General features: G+C 41.9%; 1 protein-coding gene across 6 annotated transcripts in view; it reads right to left on the bottom strand.

Moving 5' to 3' along the window:
- LHFPL2 (LHFPL tetraspan subfamily member 2) overlaps positions 1 to 21278 on the bottom strand; it is a 117745-nt gene that overhangs the window by 4090 nt on the left and 92377 nt on the right. For 5 of the 6 annotated variants that reach the window (XM_048290515.1, XM_048290517.1, XM_048290518.1 and 2 more), the window contains one exon: positions 10049 to 10827. In XM_048290515.1, coding sequence (XP_048146472.1) covers positions 10049 to 10478 — 430 coding nt within the window. In that variant the 5' untranslated portion in view covers positions 10479 to 10827. Of the gene's footprint in view, positions 1 to 10048; positions 10828 to 11017; positions 11040 to 21278 lie in introns of those variants that run through there. The other variant, XM_048290521.1, reaches the window with a different exon arrangement.

Here is a 21278-nt window from a genome sequence, read left to right as displayed (position 1 = left end):
CTGAACAATAAATTAGTTTTAATTCAAAGCCAATCTACCTGTGGAATTATTGCTCTTTGTTCACCTTGCTGGGAGAAACAAATTCACTCTGAAAACATTACAAGCTGTTTTCCACTGTGCTCCTCTACAGGCTCACAGGGCTCATGCTTGCCATGTTCTAGATTTAACCACCTCTCTGGGCACACCTGCACTGCTGAGACTGCAGCATCTGCTGTACACATATTGTTGTTCCTACTTTTTAATTAGCACTATCCCACTTACTGAAATCAGTATGATAATTTTTCAAAATTACATTTTCCTTTTTGTTGGTTGTTGCCAGTTCTCAGTTACTTTTCCTCTTAGGAATCCTCAAAACAGAGGCTTGAAAGAATGTCACACAGTGTTGCCAGATGCCTAGGAATGACAACAGAAAACTATTCAAATGACTTTTTACCCAGACACCTCATCTATAACTCTTTAGTGTAGGTTCTGTCAGTAGAGAACATTTTTACATCTTTCACTGAAGGCAATTTGGCCACATAACCTTTTATTATCAGGCCCTAATTACTTGCTTTCAAAAAGAAGCCTTTATGAGATTTAGATTTTAATGTTATTATTAGATAACTACATATCTCCTGACTACAGCAGCCAATTAACCATCAGGCATTCTTTACTTAAATGGTGTAAAAGCAACTCCTTTCTCCTAAAAAACCAAAGCAAAACTTTACAGCATGCCGAGAACATCAATATAGCAGACTGCATGACTGTGCAACGTTTCAGAAGACAGCTCATTAATGCTTTCCCTATAGGAGAAGACTTTTTGTATTTGTGCACCAAGAACTTGTCCCCTTTCAAGGGCCTGCAGCTGCAGCAAGCTATTGCTCCTCCTGGTTTTTATACACTGCAGCAGTGCTGCCAGGTCAACGTTGTGGAAAACCAACAGACCAGCCTTTCGTTGTGGATGTTTTTATGTCATGTTATATGCTGGGGTCAGATCTGAGGAAAACGTTTTTTTCTTCCTTGGAAGCAACCCTTGAGACAGGAGGTAGGCAGAGGGTAGTTTAGCCAAGTGAAGGCATGCTATTTAGTTTTGACAGTCTCCTGTGCAGCTGTTGTTGTGCCATATTAAACAAGAGCATATACTAACAAAGCCAATTTCCATTGCAAAGCCTGAAACTATCTACTCATTTCCTAGCAAAATAGTAAAAGAAGCTTTTAAATACTGCTGAAGAAACAGGAAATTAAGCAGCCGTGATCAATGAGGTGGCACTGCACCAGGCTCCTATGGAGCAGCACAACTGAGCAGCATCATTTTGAGAGGAAGAGAAAAAGGGTAAAAGGGTAAAAGCAGGGAGGGACTAGCTTTGCAGTGCAGTGTAGGTGGGCTGCATCCCCAGTGGCATCGATCTTGATTGTTTTCATCTTCTGCAAAACCACAGGAGATTAAGAATCAGTCCAGGGACACTGCATCAGCCAGGCATCCTGCCTTTATTGCTCACATTTGCACATGTGTCAATATGCTACCTGAGCCATTTCATGTGTTAAATTTCTGTCCAATGTACTACTCTAGCTTAAGCCAAGTAGGCTTTCCCATATGCAAATTTTCCCTGACAAACCCAGCAGGGATGCTACCAGGTTACCACTCATGCACTTTTGATCACTTTGCCCGCTGACAGACAGGGGAAGGGACAACCTCCTACTTGGCAGCTGCACAACAGACACCTTCAGCCCGTGAAGTGATTCAGTAATACCATTATAATCAGATGAGAGCTCAAGAGGTGGGCTCAGGCCAGCTGACATGGTGCTTCTAGCACTCCACACTGACTATAGGAAAAGGGTGAGATGCTGAATGGAACACTGCTTACAGTACACACAGCACAGGGCCCCAGACCTGCCTCTGAAGTTGCTTTTCAGCCCCCTTGGATGGCTGCCAGACCCACCAAACACAAGCAGCTGACCAGAGGCAAGTAGGTCTTTGTCCAGAAGGAAAGGGGAGACTTTGCATGCCCTAGTGCGTTGGAAATGGCCTCTGGCCCACTTGGAAATGCTGCATAAGAAACAAAAGAAAAATTCACAACGTTAAGAAGGTCAGTGCTTTAAAAGCCTACCTGGACACTTCAGTTGGTGCAAGATAACACAGGCCAATGTGTTTTGGGGTAAGTTGGAAGCATGGCTGTTGAGGCGGGGAGGGCTGCCAGCAGGCAATGCACTGAAGCAAGGTCTATACCTTCATACCTACAATCACTGCAGATGGCCGCTCACATATATAGATTTCAGTGTACTTGGGATATCCTAAGCTGAGGCAGGAGAATTAGTAGCTTAAAACTATAACCAGCTGATGGCTCAAAACCCGCACGGATTTTTTTCCCTTTAGAATGTCTCAGGGTACTATAAGGGCATGCAGTTACCAGAAGAAAAAGTTGTTCCCTGACCACTGCCTTCTCCAAGCTGAGGAAGAGGATAAGGTCCCTACTCTCATGTTTCTTTTTCCATGTATTATGCAAGTCGAAGATACTTATTCATAACCAAACCTATGCAAACATCTGATGACATTAGTGCTGTTGTGATCTGGAAACAGAGGTAGGAATACAGTGTAGGGGACTACCTGTAGGACACTCAACCATTATGTTTAACTACCCCCCAAAAAAACCCACAAAACAACTCAGTTTATTATCTTGATGTGGGGAATTTGGGGGTCGTTTTTTATATTGGTATGACCTTACTGCTTAGACTTCTCTGAAGCGACGTGTGAGCCTGCAGACTGCTGTTTTTAAGAGAGGGGAGGGCAAATTCACCATTAGCTTTTAATAATTTTTATGTATGTGGTGAGAGTACCCATTAGTTGGGAGGAAAGAAAATGTGCAGACTCGAAGTAAAATTAGTCCCAAGCCCTGAAATTACACTGCTGCCTCTTTGCTGGCTGTCAGCCGTGTGAACTCACCACACTCTGGGGGCTCCTGTGTGGTGGCTGTCAACCCAGCAACTAAGTCAAGATAAAGAACCTTACAGGGGAAATCCCAAATGTACACAAGTTTCAGCAGTACAGAGGTAAACAAAGACTCTCCACTCACAGGGCCATTGATCAGGCACAGCCACCTCTCACATTTTACCTTAAAACCCAATAAAGCATTGAGTGTTTTTAATCTAGGATGACCCAATAAAAGACTCAAGTCAGCGCTGCTAAATGAGAAATTCAGTTGTGGGTGGTAAATCCAGGAGGTTCCTGAATCAGGGAAGGAAAGGCCATACCAAATATTCTGTCCATGAAAGATTATTTGAAAGAAGCAGAGGGGAAGACCCAGTATATTTCCTACCACTCACCATAACCTTTTCCACTGCTGTTCAACTAGTGAGTGCCATGCCCTCCAAACCACCAATCACTTATGCAGGATTAGCAGAAAGGGAATGAAATATGACCATAGCTCAGTAAGGGAGGCCAAAACAACAACCTGCCTTAGCTTAAGCAGAGGTAAAAGGGCTGCAGCTTACTTCTTTCACGGCCTTACCTTTCCTCAATACTGATCCTGTAGTACAAACAAAACCTCACTTTGGGGGCTGGGGAGAGGAGCTGCAGAGGAATCAGCCTGAAGGAAAAGGCAAATGGAGATGCAGGAAGGGGAGAATTTCATGTGGCTTCATGAGCTATGCAGCAGCAGAGTGCAAGGCATCTGCACTGGGTAAGGAAAAAAAACTCAAATCCACGTATTTCCTCACCACCACATCAGGAACACCAAAGACAGAAGATAAGCAAAAGTTAGCCCCCTTTCTCGAAAGAGCTCTTTTCATCTTTTTTTCTTGTGTTTGAGTGAGAACACAGCATCTGCTAAGTTTAAATATTTTCCTTGTGTTTGCAATCTATATACAAACAGCAGCATCTGTCTTGGCTCTGAAGGCCTGGAATGAAAACTCTGACAGAAACAGAGCCCTTGTGCCCCTCTTGACATCCCCATGGCCTCTTGGGGTCACCAGCACTCTTTCCCACATCACCAGGGCAGGGGTGTAAAGAAGTGCTCAGCATCTCACCTGTGCTGGTGGAAGTAAGAGACCTCAGTGTGCACATGCGGCACAGTAAAATGTTTCTCAGTGGGTAGCATGAGAGTCTCTCTCACATTAAGCACTGTTTGTTGGAAGAGATTTATGCTTGCCAAGATAATCAGCTGCCAAACTTGATCACTGAAAACCTGACATTTTTGTTTATTTTTCTATTAATTTTAATCTGCTGCATGTCTACTGGTTTCCAAGTACCTACCTTGATAGCGCAGGAGATGAGTCGACCACTGAATCTAACAGAACACTGAAATCTTCATTTTATTTCTTTGAAGTTACTAATGCTCTCCTTCAGGCTCAATAGCAATTTAGCACTTGAACTCAGTTTTCCTTCCCTGGCATATTCCAAGACAACAGTCCCCTTTGCTTGAACTTTCAGCAGCCAAGTGTGTATCAGATATCATGCTGGCATTGGGCCATATAGGTTACAGGAAGCACTATACCGCAGACAGCAAAAGCAGTTCAGACTGTCAGGATTTCCATCAGAAATCCCTCTCCCCTCCCTTTTTACTTTCTTCCCACCCCAAGTATTCAGAATTCTGGCATCAGAAAAGAAGAACTCTGAGCTGAATCCAAAGAGGAAATACGCTTTTTGAAAAATGCATGCTCTGCATTTTAGAAAGACAAACAAGAAGCTTCCTTGCTTTCAAGGGCAAAACCAACTCTTGCTCTGCTCTCCTGCTGCTTGGGTCCCTGGCCATGCAACAGCTTCTATTGTCTGCAGGCTATGTGAGCTCACAAGGTGATTTCTTCCTTACTCACCAGTTCGTCTCTTTCTCTTTTGTACTGCTTTTGTACAGGGTGATGCCACCTATAAAAGAATGTCCTAAACTATGCTCCAACTACCAATACTTTTTGCGTTACGCTCTGAGCATGGACGAGCTCTAGATGCCTCATGCTCCTTCTACCTCAACTTGTGTCTCCTGCTTTTTCTCCCCTCTATGATGAAAGGCCTGGCTGACCTCCCGCTTCCTCCTCAGCTTCCTCCTCCGCAACTCACTGGCGTCCTTACCTTCCAGCAGCCAGGAGTCTGCAGTCCCATGGCTGCACACAATACAAGCCCACCCTGTGTGGCTGGATCCTACTTCACCCACCCCACAGGCAGCTCCAGATCCTTGTCCCCTTCAGATGGCTCCTATCACACTCTGCTCAGGCCATCTTCCTTATCACCCAGCCTCCCAAAATGAAAACAATGCCAAGCAAGTGTAACAGGCTGAACAACAACTCAGCCCAAGAGACATAAAACAAACTCTTTCAGCAGCAAAGATAGACTGTTACACACACAGCTGGCTTGAAAATCAATTTCACCTCTTCATTGTAGAAAACTGCAGAGAAGTTTCCTTGCATTTGAGGGTAAAGCTGCACTCCTGGAACTGAACTATTGCCAGGTACTGCAACAACTCCTGATGGAGGAACCCTCTGAGATACCAAGAAAAGGAGAAAACAGGGACAGTCATAGAGGGAAATCATTAAAAGGTCAGAAGAAAGAATGCAGGAGAGCTTGTGAGACACCTGAGAAGAAAAAGTACTTTGAGAGAGCTATCATTGCTTGGGACTGAGCAGGGCAAGTGTCAGGGGGAAAAAAAAGCCTATCAGACCCTGGAAAAGAAGAAGCTGAGTCATTCCCCAGTAATGCTGGAGGAGAAACTGCTGGGGTGACAGAGGGAGGCCCAAAGCTGCAGCAGCTGGGCCCAAGCAGACAGGCTTCAACTAAGTTTCCAAGGGAGCTTAATGCTCTCTGGCCTGCCTGCAGCAGCCTTTGAAAACACAAACCTCTGCTTCAGCTGACTGGACACCTACCTGTTAAAGATGCAGCTGCCAGTGACACAGCCAGCTAAGCCACACGACAGCAAAATGCATCCATGCATTCACCTGAATAAACCAGAGACACTCTTTGGTGTGCACCTGGGACACAGCTGGTCTTCTGACTGATGCAACCCAATTTTTACATGCTTTTTTCCCCCATGCTTCTGTCAGGAAACAGTTTAATCAAGCCCCATTTGAGCTAGCAGACAGTGGACAGTGAACAGAGGAAGGGAGTGACCCATGAGAAGCCTTCCAGATGAAGCCATCAGCATCCTGGAAAGACTTTAGAGAAGCGGAACTATTTTATCTTCTTTTGGTAAATGTGCCTGGCAAGGCAGCCCTGCTCCAGCATGGCAAAACACCAGTAAAAAAAACTGAACTCCCAAACCCATTAGCCTTCCTGACATGTCAGCTCCCTTTCCCCACTGCTCTCCCCAAAGCCTTTGCAGGCTCTAATCTCCCCACAAAAAAACACAGGGGCTTGCTCAAGCTCTGTGGTTGAGATAATATTGGTGCAGCTAATTTAGCTTCCTCCCCGGGTGTGCAGGCAGGGTGCTGCTGGTGCATTGTGGCTCAGCTGCAAGTCAGGCAGCACTGGCTGTGGGGAAGGGGTTCTGTCTGCCCAGCTATGGCAGAGGCCAATAAAAGAAGCCAAGTTGTTGATTATGAACTTCATAAAGGAAACTACCAGAGATGGAAGCCGAACCTGGTTTAGGCTCTGTCCTAAGCTCTCTTCGCCCTCCTTTGAGGCTAGGTTATGTTTATATTATATTACTTAGCAACAAAGTGAAGTACACAAGCCCAAATAAGATTCGTAAATACATACACAACTACACTGCAGACATACCAACGTATGTCAGTAGGGGATCACCAATTATTTACTTCCTACAGCTACATGACTACTGTGAAAATTTACTTTGAATTGATTCTTGTCATTTAGCATGTAATAATATCCTTCCTCCTCTAGCACCTGCATTTCAAGTGATTCACAGATTAAAAGTAGAATACTTTCCCTAAAAAGAAACACAAATGAAAGTCTTCTTGCTGCTGGATAGTAATTATCTATTCAATTACACATCTCTGTTCTCTGCACTCTCTAATGCAGAGAAAAGATGCTTATCCAGATGGAACAATCCTTAAACATCTCCAAAACCAGGGCTACTGATTACTGTTTCTACAGCTGCAGAATGAAAGGCACTGCAGTCTGAAAGTAAGTGGTAGAAGTTCTTGCTCTGTAACAAAGGAATTACAGGAGTTTAAACAAGAGCCATATTTTTTTCCTTTACGGCTTTGTATTTCTCATTTTCTGCCACAAAAATAATTTTAAAAAATCCCCATAGTCTACATATGTACATGGCTTCCTCCTGTTGATCTAAATGAGAGTTTGCACATTTGTGCAAGTGCCATAACAGAAAAGATGTTGCTTTCTGTTCTGTAATTTCACCGTAGGCATCATCCACAACCAGTCTTGCTAGACTGGGAAGATATATCCGGTGTCTGTTATTGTTTTGTCGTGATGAATTCCAGGAATAAATGATGTTGTTGTATGTTTTTAATTATATTAAATCTCTACTGCAAAGATAGAGAGATTTTAAATGAGATTAAGTCTGCAAGATCCTGAGTTCCTGTAGATGACTCTACCATGTGTGCATCTCATCTTTGAAAAGGAGATGTTTGACATACTTGCAAATATGGGACTGATACAGGCTGATTAACAAAATTATTTTGTGAATTCTTCTCCTATGCTTATTAAAAACACAATTGTTCACATTTGAAAGAACGATGTTATGCTTAAAATTATTAAGGCAGGGTTATATCTTGTTCTCTGGTCAGGGCATCAGTTTATCTATCATAATCCCTGTATGAATTAGCCATGCTGACAACAGTCCCTCTTGAGCAACTTGCTTAAGCATTTTTCAAAACTCAGGAACTGAGAAAGTTGAAATTAGCAGCCACCATTAGTCATAAGGAAAATAATTGCAACTAAGTTAGCAGATGCTGTAATGCTAATGGCACAAAAGTAGCAGTGGACCCAATAAAACTAATCTTAAGAAAATGAGTTGTGAGCCATGAGATGCCTGGCTGTAAATATTGGCAGGCGTACTTCTCATAGCAAGGTTTCAGTAAGGTGACCTCTCTCCTACCCAGTTTCATGATGTGTCATTTGTCTGAATTGTAAGAAGGGAAGTGCTTCCATGCTCACTACAACTCAAGAAGGACTGATCTATGCCCTAACACATAAGAAATGCTTTGTCAATTGTATTGTTCAATGTTTTAGGCTGCAAGTCCCATTATGTGTACAGCTGGATTGATAATAAAACATAAAACTGTCTTACCATGTATTTTCTCACAAAAGCATGGTCTCCAGAATGCTATTCTAAGACACCAGTACCTACTACCTGCTAATCCTAGGTGATAGACTAGGTATTTGGAGATGGTATCCGAGTTGTAAGTAAAGTTATCTTTTCAAAAGACCCAAACCTGACATGCCAAAGATCTATTTATGCTGCTAAGCAATCTCTCCCATACAAATACCCTTTCAAAAGAAAACAAGCAGTAAGTGCATCTCCTGGAAAAATACTCCTGGATTATTTCTGAAGTATAGAGTAAGAAAGCAAGAAACTAACAACTTCCCCTGACTTAATCTGCACTGCCAAGCTGCTGCCTTGTCACACTGCTTCTGGCAAATTCTGTATACCAGGAGTGACTTCTGTATACCAGGAGTATACCTGGAGCAAAACCTGTCATGTTCATCTAAAGGACCCTGACATGCTAATTGTATGCCATCATATGAACAGAAGCATCTTTAGCCAATCTAGGGACCTAATTCTGCTCCAGAAGCACAAACCTCACATTGTGGGTGACATGAAATAAGTGTTACACTTCTATACTGAAGACAAATGGAGTAGACAATGGTGAGAGCCGCCGAGGTAGTGCTTCAGGAGCCAGCATCAGCCAGTCCCTGGCATGTAACGCTGGCTCTAGGGGGTTGCAGCAGGCAGTAAAGTCAGTTTTCACCTACTTTCCCATGCGTATTTAGAATAAGATTATGTTAGGTCTCAACTAAGCAAATCAAACCATCCAGCTTCAGATAAAGGTCTGAGTATCTATCATTACATCTCCTGTTTAGGTATAGCCATCACAGAGATGTTTGACCACCTCAGTGGAGGTGAAAAGGGGGAAAGCTGGATTCATATTTAGAGCAAAACAAGTTAAAACCTAATTTTTGTTGTATTTAAATAATTTTGTGAATTGAAACCATCTGCTTAAGAGCACCACCAAGAGAGAAAGAGGAGGTGGCCCTGCTGATTCCCTCCCTCCTCACAGGTCTCTGAGGGCTGCCAGAGGCAGGGCAAAAGATCACTCTCCTCCTCCAGATGACCACAAACACAGAGAGCACAAAAGATGAAAACCTGTGTATAAGACAGGTTTTCCCCATAGCTCACTGGCAAGTACAGAAAAATGAATATTTCTCTAACTAAGGCTGTTCAGGGTTGGTTTACTAAATCATTTAATCTCTGTAAAATCTACGGGTTTAAGCAGAAACACCAAATCTCTAGAACAAAATCATCTTTTCAGGCAAAGCACAGCTGACCCTTGGATAGTGAAAAGACAAGCTCACTGGGCTATGTAACTGCAGCTGAACAATAAGCTGGCTAAAGGGAAGGTTTATCTCAAGGCATCACTTGTTAAACTCACAGCTTTGAACGAGGCTGCTTAGCATGAAATGCTGGAGGAACTGGGTGTGTGACTTCAACCAGTTCTTAGCCCTGGGGTGGTATTTACTCTCACCACAGTCGTGAAGCCTCTGAGACACTGAGGGAACTGCCTTCAGTCCATGGAAAAATTACTAAAGTATTGAGAGGGAGATAGACTGCCTTAAATATGAGTATTAACTTTGTTCTCTGCTGGTAGCAAAGGAGAGAAGCTTTTGTAACTGAAAGAAACTCAAACAGAGGAAAAAAATGAACAGCAAACAAAAGCAATGCTGGTCAGTTCATTTTGGCACACATCAGGCTGCAATTCTGCTGCCAATGTCAATGTATTACACGCTGTGTAGCTATAAATTTCAGTTACGTTTGAATAAACACCAGCATATAGAACTGCTTTGGGTCTGCCTAATGCAGTCTGCCTGCAGGCAGGCCAGAACTGTTGTATTTCTTCATCTGAATTACCCCCAAAATAAAAATTTTAGTTGCTCTCAAAGTGCACATACCTGCAATCCCTTGTAGTAGCCCACAGACATTAAAAATGCTTTTCTTCATAATACTCTGCACACACATAGTAAAGACAGACACAAATGCCACGGTGCAGAGAATCATGATTCCCATGGCTAGGAAAATTGCAGTTGCCTGCCAGAACCCACTGGCAATCTCACTGAAGTTTTCAGCGTAAGGACCACAAAGTGTGTCTCGTCTAGAGAACTGCATGTGGGAGATCCTGGTGCAGCGCCCGTAGATGCCCAGTGTTGGGTGGTAGGGCTCCTGCGACCCCCCCGTTCTGTTGTCCACATCCTCGGAGCTTGAAGGCTTTGCTTTGCCAATCAGCCAGTCTGCACTCATGAAGGCAACGAGCTCTGCGAAAGCCACCACGATACTCAGGAGAGTCCACAGCATCGACCGACACGTTACAATGACATGACACATATTGATGTCCAGGGCTTGTGATCAGTGCAGTACTCTTAAAATCCAGGCACAAGAGAGAAAAAATTAAATTAAAAAAGGAAAAAAGGACCCTAAGAAAATCACTGTGGCTGCTCTATTTACTCAACTCTCTCACAAAGGCTGAGATGAAGCTTCTCAGGAGAAAAAGTGAACAGCCCCAAGTTTTGAAAGCAGTGCAATCATTTGTTCTCTCTGTTTAGTTCCTCCTTTTTTCTTTTGGGGATGATGAGCTATGAAGTATGCTTTTCTTTCTTAATATTCATACTGGCACATGACACTGCTGGCTGGTGGGGGTGGCTACAAGGACTGCCCACTGTTCGACATCACACACCTACAAGAAAAGAGAAAACACATCAGCAGTAAGAAAAAAGTCATTTCCATCCCCACAACAAACCAAGATCTGGTGCAGATTTACATCAACATACAAAGCTCTAACAAGGGCTGGTCAAACAGAGCCTGCCGGAAACCTCCCTGATTTGTTACAGGGGAGTCATTAATCTCCCCCCACTGCCAATACTTACAGTATCTGCTGTGCCCTATCCCACGGTGGCTGTTTGTCAAACACTTTGTGAGCAAAGGTCTGAGTAACACACCCAGCGGTCCCACCCACTCCTACCACCACACCCCCATCATCTTCTTCTGGTCCAAATTACCAAGGGTGCTGGCAGTCACCCAGCAAAATGTTTGGACACGTTTAAGCAGTTTCACAGATGTGCAGCTCCTGCCTTCACTTTGGGGAGGCAGCACAGCCCGCCTTTGGGACGGAGGCTGAAGACAGCTCCACACGCTGTGGGCACCTAGGTGCAAGGGGCAACGAAGAAACCTTGTTCCAACCTTCCGGGTTTCTGCTGACTGCACCTTAGCCAACCCCGCCTCAAGAGGAGGTGAACAAGATTACAGTTGCAGACAGCTCACCCTGTGATGTGGTGACCCCTTTGAAGCCTGGATTTTGCGAGGAGTGGTGCCTCCCTGGGTTTGGGATCAAGGTTTGCACCAGTGTTTCAGGAAAACAATCTGCCTGCAAGTATGTCACACACCTCATCATGAACTGCATCCTGAACTCATCCAACACTGGCAGCTTCTGGTGACTTATGCCATTGTAAACAGGAATCTGTGGAAAAGCGACTGCCAAGTGGCCAAAAGCCGCAGTGAGAGGGGTTGCTGGTCAGCCTTGAGCTTCCTAACTCCCCTCAATTCCCCTCTTCCACAGCCCTGTTGACTGCAGCAAAATGCTCCCCAGGGCTTTCCCCAAGCCATAGCAGTGCCTTTCAACAGTGGCTGATGACATTCCCAGAGTTACACTTATCTTAGTACAAGAGGCAGAGATCACTATACTTCCAACTCCTATCCAAATATTGGCCTCAAAATAACAAACAGGTCATTGCACACGCCTCTGCTCTTGAACTGAAACTGTGTTGCCTGAAGGCAGAGTGGGAGCAGGAAATGCCCTCATGTTACCCCCTCCATGATGAAAATGTACCACTTCCAAGTCTTCTTCACAAAACCCCAAATACTGACATTGAACTGGAGGCAAGAGTCAAGAACCAGATCTGGACCTCACTGCTGGGCTGCTGCAGTCACCAGAAGCCAGAAAAAGAGTAATCTCCACTATTGTTTTTAGATCTGTCATGGGGTTGGTATTTAATTTCTTAGGAGTTCTGAGTTGGGTGGTTAAGTATTAGTCCCACTGAATGCAAAATGAAACACACACACACAGCTTCACACATTCAACATTTCATCCAGCAATTTCTACTCCCCCCTGTACTAGTTGTAGTGAATCACCTAGATCTGCAGATTCTTTCGGTGTAAGAGGCTTAAAGCTGATGTGGCAATAACAGAATTTGTCTCCTGTAGTTCAGCGTTTTGGCATTGCCTTAAAAAAGGGCTTTTAGTCATACTGGGAAAACAGTTCCACTAATTTCCTTTTTTTTGGGGGGGCGGGAGGGCAGTGAGCATTAAGTTTTCAAGCAACCTGATGTACTAATGACTTGAATACACCCTTTGTAATAACAGAGAGCTGAAGTGTCAGCCTGCCAAAGAAACTTAAGTTGCCCAGTAGTTCCACTTCAAATAATGATTGGAATGTAGGAAATGTCCACTACAAATCTACATTCTTCTGATGTCATCTATGTGATTAAAGAGAATTTAATTGAAAATATCTTTATTTTTCTGAAAGATGCTCCAAAAAGCTCTCAAATCTGTATTTTTCTGCAAGAATTGCACCCATATGAACTCCTCATCTTTGTAATTCAAGGCTTTTCAGTGAGGTGGAAGGGACATAAGAGCTGAACACCCATAATGGCTGTTACTGCTGACTCTGTACTGCTGAATATAAAACACCGTTTATGGAACACAGATGAAAACAAAGTTCGTATTTACTTAGGTAGGTGGAAATTCTAGATGAACACTGGCAGCCATAAAAACGTATCACTGATAACAAACATGTGATGCTGTACTAGAAGAAAAGACCATGGGGTTCTTTCCCAACTGAAATGTAAGCACAATAAATCACAGGAAGATTTTAAGACAGTATCTCCAGAAAAGTCACTGCATGAGCAAAATAGCCGGTCTAAGCTGACATGGAGGTCATGTCAAATCTCAGGAGTTCACTTCCCTGTTGTGCAGCTAAGGGAAACTTTGCAGCATCTAAAAGTTAGGTAGTAGATGTCATTGAGAACTACAGCTCAACTGAAAATACTCTAGTTTTGAATAAAATCTGTACAATTCAGCTTTTCTGAGGTAACGAGTGCTTTATTCTGGTGCAAAACATACCAAGAGCCAATACACATGCCAATGTACCCTTATCCACGGGAGAACTTCTGCATAAGCTTTTTGTTGCACTAGTGAGGTGCTGAAATGAGAGTACCATTCACCTACAAGTCATTTTTGTCAGGCAGACAAAAACATATACAGTAGGATGGTGAGCCCAGAGGAGGGGCAGAGGCATTTCTTTCTGAGACTTAGTGAAGAAAGATTGTCGATTAAGTACTGAAGACAAGTTCCAGTTCAGTCACATTTATGTAGTTAACATTTTCTCCCCAAGAACCTCTTCCCTCTTCTCCTTCCAACAACCTCCTCCCCTCTGTGGCTTTCGCAATGAACCTAACCATTTCTCATGCAGCTCCAACAATATGTCTGTGCTATACATGGAAGCCTTTCCAGCTACAGGCTGTGCTAAACAACTGTGCTTCATGAAGCTTCTCTCTGCTCACCCCCTGCTTTTTTTTTTATTATTTTTGCTCAGCAGAAACTCAAACCAGGCCCTTGCAAGGCTGAAAACTAGCTGTTTATTCCTCCTCTCAGTTTCCCATCCCTCAACAAGTTTTTTCCATGACAGAACCGTATGTTCTTCACGGCATGCCACTCAGTATCCACTTCTGACCGACTGTCAAAATATTTGCTTTGACAACCCAAATTCAAAATACACAGTGGTTCTTTAACCCAAAAATCTTTTGGTATTAACTCATTCAAAGTAATTCTCGCTGAAGAAGCAGATTACAAAAAGTAGCCTCACCCCGTACTCATTTGGGCCTCCCCCTATTTTTACTGTTACATTCAACAACACTGGTGTGGAAGGAGGCCATCCATGCTTGGAAACAGCCCTGCACAGCAAGTGCTCATTTGAGCCACACACCATGGCAGCACGAGGGTCTTGGCAGTGCCATTCTGGCCCACCATTTAATCCACATTCCTTGTCTCGACAGCACAGCTCTTGGATGGGTCAAAACTAAACCTTCAGCTTCATTTACCTGGCTACCAGAACCCTGCTCATGCTCACTGCATTAAGTGATGTCTAACATGGTGAATAGATGTCAACGAAAACATCAGATCCTCAAAACATCCAAAGAGAATAAGAGTTCTCAAACGCAAAATTCTTTTGGCTGTTTTAATCTAACCAATCAAACCAACGTAAAACATTGCTAAAACTTTCTTTCTCTTCAGATTCAATTTTGACAGCCAGATACACTGGCTCCAGTCATACTTTCACATCTCTAGCTAGGACTACTCAACTGTTGCCTTTTACTACACAGTACGTCTATATTCAAAGTACATAAACAACATCTATTTTTCTGAACTAGATAAAGAAACAAAATTGCCTCCATTTTGCTTACTGCCAAAACCAGAAAGTGAGAAGCTGATCCAAATTATAATATTTGAATTAAGGTTTTGATTTTAAAGATGTTGAGCTGCAGGGTTTTGCTTTGGCATACCAGCCAGATAGAAAAGAACAGCTGCAAAGTTCAAATCTGAGTCAATCACATACCACAGCTGTTTATTTTAAAAAGGTATCCCACAAGCAGTGTACAAGAGCACCACAAGTACCTTGCAGAACAATGTTATGACCAGTCCTTCATGCTCCCCTTACGATTTGACTAAAGTCAGCGGCTTATGATTCAGCTTTTGCCCTTTCCAGCCCAGTTCTGTCAGCTCAAGAGTGAGAATAAATCATCTTTAGATAAGTGGCTTTTGGCTTGGCTTAAGCAAACAGCTGAATGGAAGGCCACACAGACTGCTGAAGCCATCCCAGTTTATAAAATAAATCCAAGCACAGTTAGACATTTTCTTCTAAAGTTTGTTGGGGTCCAAAGTACAACTACATGGAGGAGTTTCTAAACCTTGTTTACAATACACAAGCTTGAGCATCTCATAACCCAAAATGTGCAAATCTTGGAAGCTTGGGTACTGCTTTCTCTGGAATGTTGTTCATTAGCAGTTATAAACTCTCTCAATATGCTTTGAACTATGAGAGTGGAAGTGGCTCCTATTTGTGTTGGTGTTGACCCACTATTTAAAACAAACAGAAAGAGGCTCACACACTAAGACTCAATTACCTCAAGCTGACCCCCACTCAGGTTGACAGGAGCTCCCACTTATAAGAAGCTTCCATCCTTAGGTGTTATTGGACAAGCAAACTATTCAATTGTGAGCTCACCCTGCCTGGCAGAATGAGGCAGCCATCAAACCACTGAGGTAAGAGGGACGGCACTTAAGACTGTGTGGTATGAGCACTAGATATGGTTCATTTCCTGGATAAGTGATAAATGTTGGTAAATAAAATTCTCCTCCCACTTGGTCCTCTCACCATTCTTACAGGAACTGCTGTTCAGGAGGAGATGGCAGGTTTCTGCCAACATCCCATCAGTCTTCAAAGTAGTGGAGTGGATACCAAGCAGCATTTCTCAGGAGATAGAAAGGTGCACCTCTGCATTTCTACCCCACACAATTAGAGGTGACTTGCAAACGTAAGAAAAGGTACAATCATCACATTCCTCTGTCACAAGAGAACAGGGACAAGGATTAGCACTTAAGGAAAGACCAGCTGTCCCAAAAAGTTTGGTGCAGGCTCTCTGTGCAGACCACAAGGGGCTCTGCTGGCACTGGTTTCTGATAAGCACTGTATACTCACCACAGGAAGCACCTGGACCAAAAAGAGGGAAGGACACTTCATTGTGTCTTTCCTTTGTTTTTTTAAATATAACACATTTCAAAGTCATCAAAAACACTCAGTGTCAGATAACAAAACAGGAGAAGGTTCTTTAAAGCTGAAGTGGTTGCACAACTTCAGACAAATAGCAGAGAATAAGCAAAGGATTCTCCATTGACCTACGTATTTTCATCAAATTATTGCCTACCTAAACAACATTCCAGAGCAGACCTTTTTAGTTGAAGAACAAAGAGCAAAGTTTTGATAAGTCTCTACTTTTGAATTAGAGTGAACATTTGCATATCTCATGAATATTTGACCATTCTAAACCTGCACGGGTATATTAATGAGTGCATTATTGTGGCAGGTGGTTGAAAACACATCAGACTAAGCAGATTAATTTCACTGGTAATGGAAGGAATGTAGACTTATGATGATGTTCCTGCTGGCACAATGTAAGATGTGAAATGGAAAACTAAAATATTTTTCAAAGTAGCCAAAACTCACCGAAGTATGCTAATCAAATTTCTATTTCCTTGTCTGTCCTTTGAACTGCCCTGTTTACTTCAGCCTCTCCCTACCAAAGGAATGTAGATGTAAAATTTAAATTAAACTATCCCTCATGTGCCCAAATATTATGTACAACAATAAGTGAAAAATAAATATATAGAACAAAATAAAAGAATTCTGACAGTGACTGTTGGTCTCCTGAAGCTAGACATGATGTTTATCCCATTCCATCTTGCAAATGATGTGGAGTATGCCATCTAATTACAGGTGGATTTGTTTCTAGAATACATCACTGTAAAAGAAACAAATATAAAACTTCTTTCCAACTTTTAGAAAAAGAGCAGTTGAAATGTACTATTCTTTTTCTGACCTCATTAAAAGCCATGGCAAAACTCCCACTGACTTTAATGGGGTCAATACATCACTGAGAAATCACTACAAGAATGAAAGTTTCCAAATTTTCAGACCAACTGCAGGGGAGGTTTAAACACAGAATTCATTTCCCTCTTTCCTTATCCAGACAAAACTTTGCTTATTGCCCGCCCCCACTAAGAAGGGATCAAGCTAACTCAGATTTCCATCATTGCCTCTGAACCACAACCTCTCAAGCTGGAGATTTGTTCCATTGCTCTGTATTTATTGACTTACAAAATTCCTTAACTCTGCAGCCATTACATTGTGTTTTGAAAATTTACTTGAAATCCTCTGTAATTCCAAAATTTATTAAAGCCTACAATGTTAAGAAAAGCTAATGTGTAGTATTTCTATTGCTGCTTCTCAGGAGAAAACTACACATCACATCAAAAATCATCACTAAGGGAGCAATCTTGGCTACAATTAGTGATAGTCTAACTGCTCAGGAATTTACCAACTGGGAGCAGAATCATGAGTTTCCTTTCCTACTTTGATTTCTCACTAGCTCACTGAAGTCTTAATCTTCAAAAGTCTCAGCTGAAGCCCCCTTTTTTGGTTACCTACATTATCACACCTGTCAAGCAGACTCAAATATTCATTGTGTTGTGATTACTTCTTACAACTCCTAACTACAGCTTCTAAAGGAGTCTGATCAGAAAAAAAAAGGAGGTTAGGAGGAAAATGGGAAGTCAGAAGGAAGGAACTACTAATATTTGGTAGTAACAAATCCTTGCTATTTTTATACAAAGGATTTTTACTTTAAAAGGGAGCCAGACTATGGCTATTTAAATATTTAATAGTGTATGCATAAGCTAGAGCATCAGAACAAAAACACTTGGAATCTGTGCTTGTTGTAAAAAACAGTTCACTCCCATGAGTTCATTGTGACAGATTTGGAACTACTCTTAATAATTTATTAATATTGTATTAAGATATTTATTATACTAATATGTTGGTTATTGTGTAATATGAGACTAGTGAGAAAAACAGGCAGGAAAGGAAAGAATGACTCAGTTGTGACACTTCTCAGCAAACTAGGGAATTGCTTACTAAAAAGACAATACTAGCTCAGGAAAAGCCTAACAAACACAGCAGATCAAAGATCTGAGGATTGTTTAGGAAGGAACAGCCTCTCAAACTGGAGGGAAGAGAAGCTGTTTTAGACAAACAAGCTTAAGAGAAAGGACCTATGGGATGTGCCTATTGAAGTTAGGCCAACATGGGATACCATATTGGGCTCTTCATTTGCCCTTGCCAAAGCAGACAGCCCTGCAAACAGCCTTGGTTCCTTGAATCAAGGAAAACATCACTTCAGTTAATTCCCAAAAGGAAGCCATTGCAGTATCTCCTTTCACATTTGTGGCTCTGTTAGCAGAGCAACCACAAAGGTTATGGCTCTGCAGCCTGTCTGAACAGCCAGAGGTGGGTCATTCTTCAGCTGAGACAACATCTGAGGCTGTAGACCCGAGGACTGACCTTTGAGAGCGGAAGGACCCAGAGGTGTTTGCACTGTTACTCACTGCAAATGCCTGTAAACAATCTTGTACGTCAGTCCTTCCAGAATGCCACTAAAGAGAAAGACACCTCACAGGTATCGACTGCTCCCAGGTTCATGATGTGTAACACTCACACAGCAAGGAAAGAACAAACTTTTGGCATAACAGCATCTTTGCACAGCAAGCTACCTGCTACGATACCAGTGAGTGTTCAGATGGAGAACCTTTCTTGTCTCAAAATGTATGTAATCATTTTTCTTCTTCTTAATGCAAACTGAAAGTAAAACATTCTTCAGAAATAATCAATACAGACAAGCAGCTCAGGACAGTAATGCATAAAACTTGTGTACATTACAGGAACACCTTTACTGTGACTTTTCATTGTACTTGAACTGAGGAGAACCAGTGGTAGCTCAAGTAACTGAAAAGGGTTGTCATGGATCAGAGTTGCCATGTTTCTATACTGGCAAGGATGTCTGAAGTATCTAGGCACCATATATAATAGTAAACTTGAAAAGAGTGCACGAGAAACCCCTTATCCAGGAAAAGGCAATGTACTCAGAAACTGGCATATCTGTGTGCACATCTGCTGAATATGAGCTTTAGTTGTTATGAATGGATAACCTCTTGACTGTGGCCAAAGAGAGAAGAACTGAAATATTTTCAGTACTGCATATTTCATTTATCAATAATTACAGGAATGTTGTGTTCAGTTGGGATCTCTAAAATGGAAGCTCACTGCAAAGAGCTTGGAAAAATCTAGACTAATAACTGAAATTCTGGAAACCCCATTTTAGAGCAAGAAGCAAAAATAAACAGATGATTTATTTCAGCAACTGGGTTTAATTCTAAAGCCAAGATTGGAGATACTGCAAGAAGCTGAGCCATGTGCAAAATTCTGGCTTGTTTTATTTCAATTTGACTTGCTAGACTAGATAATGTTAACAGTCCTTTTCTGTCCTTAAAATGTGTACAACCACGAAAATGAATGTTTGTAGAGGGGGAAAAAAGTGCATCTTTCTCGGCTTGACTTTCTCTGAAAATGCTGTGATGCCTCTGTCTCTGATATCATGTGGTTTGTGTCACAGAAGCACTTAATGGTGCAAACTAAAACTGGACCTGTGTGGGGATATGCATATAGGTCTGGTAATGATCCACCTTACTGCCATATAAATACACACGCAAAACAAAAGGAAGAAGGTATAAATAACCATCCCAGTCCTCCGGATGAGATGTTCCTCACTCATGTAACAAAATCTGCAGCAATACTGGGAACTGAACCTAGATGCTGCCACTAGAAACCCTAAAACTTTGTGGATTTAATATACTCTGCAGAGTCACGCACCGTGCCAAACACTTTTCTTGTCATCCTTTGAACACAAACCTCAGCTATTCCTGCGTCACTTTGAATTTCTAGCCCTGACACACCACATGCTGATGTACTTTTCCTTCTCCACAAAGGCGGACCGTGGACATGGTCACATTTCCAATAGTGACTTTGATTTCCTGCTCACTGAGAAATGGCTTAGTTAAACTGTGATTTTTTCCTACAGTATTCACTGCTGAAATAGGCAATTCCCACAGCAACATTGCACAATAGCTGCAAAGAAATTCACCTCCAAAGAAACACACTTACCTCTATGACTAGCTTTTCCCACTCGTACTTCAGAGAAGAACATAAATTTACTTGTAACATCTTTAGGGGATGATTTCCCATATATGTACCTCATTGAAGAGGATGAAGCTACAGATATTCACAGGTCCCACTAGGTTGTAGGGAGTGGACTTCCTTCACAGCAGACCACCTTTTTGTGTACTGGGTTGGTTAGTTGCTTTCAGTTTTCAGCAACATTAATGCTTTTGAAAGCAAATGCAGTCTACAGACTAGTGGGAGGGTGACGTCGGATTGTACTGTTGCCAAAAGGTGGAAAGTTCTTCATTATGTCTTTCCCATTGGGAAATGCAAATGAATCAAAATCAAACCTGCATATCTGAAGATCTCCCAAGGCATAGACAGATAGCTATCACTAAGAAAAAAGTCCCCGCGTACTACAAGCGTTATGGAAATCCGTCTGCTCTGTAAGTTTCAAACATTTAACTGAATTCTGAAAATTATCTTTACATATAACATTATCTATTAGATCTCCTTGTAGCACTTCAAGTTCTATGTAAGCATAGAACTTCATGGCGAAATTAAAAGTATGGTACAAGAAACAGCTTCATTAACTGTCCATCATGGAAACTGCTGTTTCAAACCAATTCTAAACAGTGCACTCACTGCATTCTGTATGTTGATAATGACTATTACTAGCATTAACTGGTTCTTCAAAACAAGTGGTTGCAAATGGTAAATTTTTTCTTCTGTTTCCTAATAAATGCTCTCCTAAAAACAAACTTATTTCATCAGAGGCAAAAATAATTAAATTTGAATAAATCATTAATAGCACATAAAAAGTTGAAAAAAAATATGGTCATTCAGACTAGACATGCACTTAAACTTATCAGAATTTTACTCAGAATCCCCAACCTGGAACAAACTTCCTACTTGAGTATTTACTTTTATCTCAGGTGAACAAGACATACTCTTTTGCCAGTGTTTGTCTATTTGGTTATGTTAAGATTGCAGAATTAAAAGTTCAGATAATGCAATCAAAGAAGCAAAACCATTTTAGCCAAACCAGAATATTGAACAAACCATATTTTCTCTGGTTTTTGGTTTGCTTGGTTTTTTTCCAAGATGCTTAGCCCAATGTTCTCTCACTTTTGAGCAACAGAGTTATGACATGTCCAAAGCATCAAGGGAGAGAAAATAAAGAAAACAAATCAAAATAAACTACTTAAACATAGAGACGACAAAAACATGCAGGCAGAAAGACCAACACTATAATCTATAAAACAGGCTGGGGGGGAATTTTTGAAGTTTTTTTCTAGTGAAGC

Source organism: Corvus hawaiiensis, chromosome Z (genome assembly GCF_020740725.1).
Source record: "Corvus hawaiiensis isolate bCorHaw1 chromosome Z, bCorHaw1.pri.cur, whole genome shotgun sequence".
NCBI classification, from domain to species: Eukaryota; Metazoa; Chordata; class Aves; order Passeriformes; family Corvidae; genus Corvus; species Corvus hawaiiensis.
This window is presented reverse-complemented; position numbering and strand designations above follow the sequence as displayed.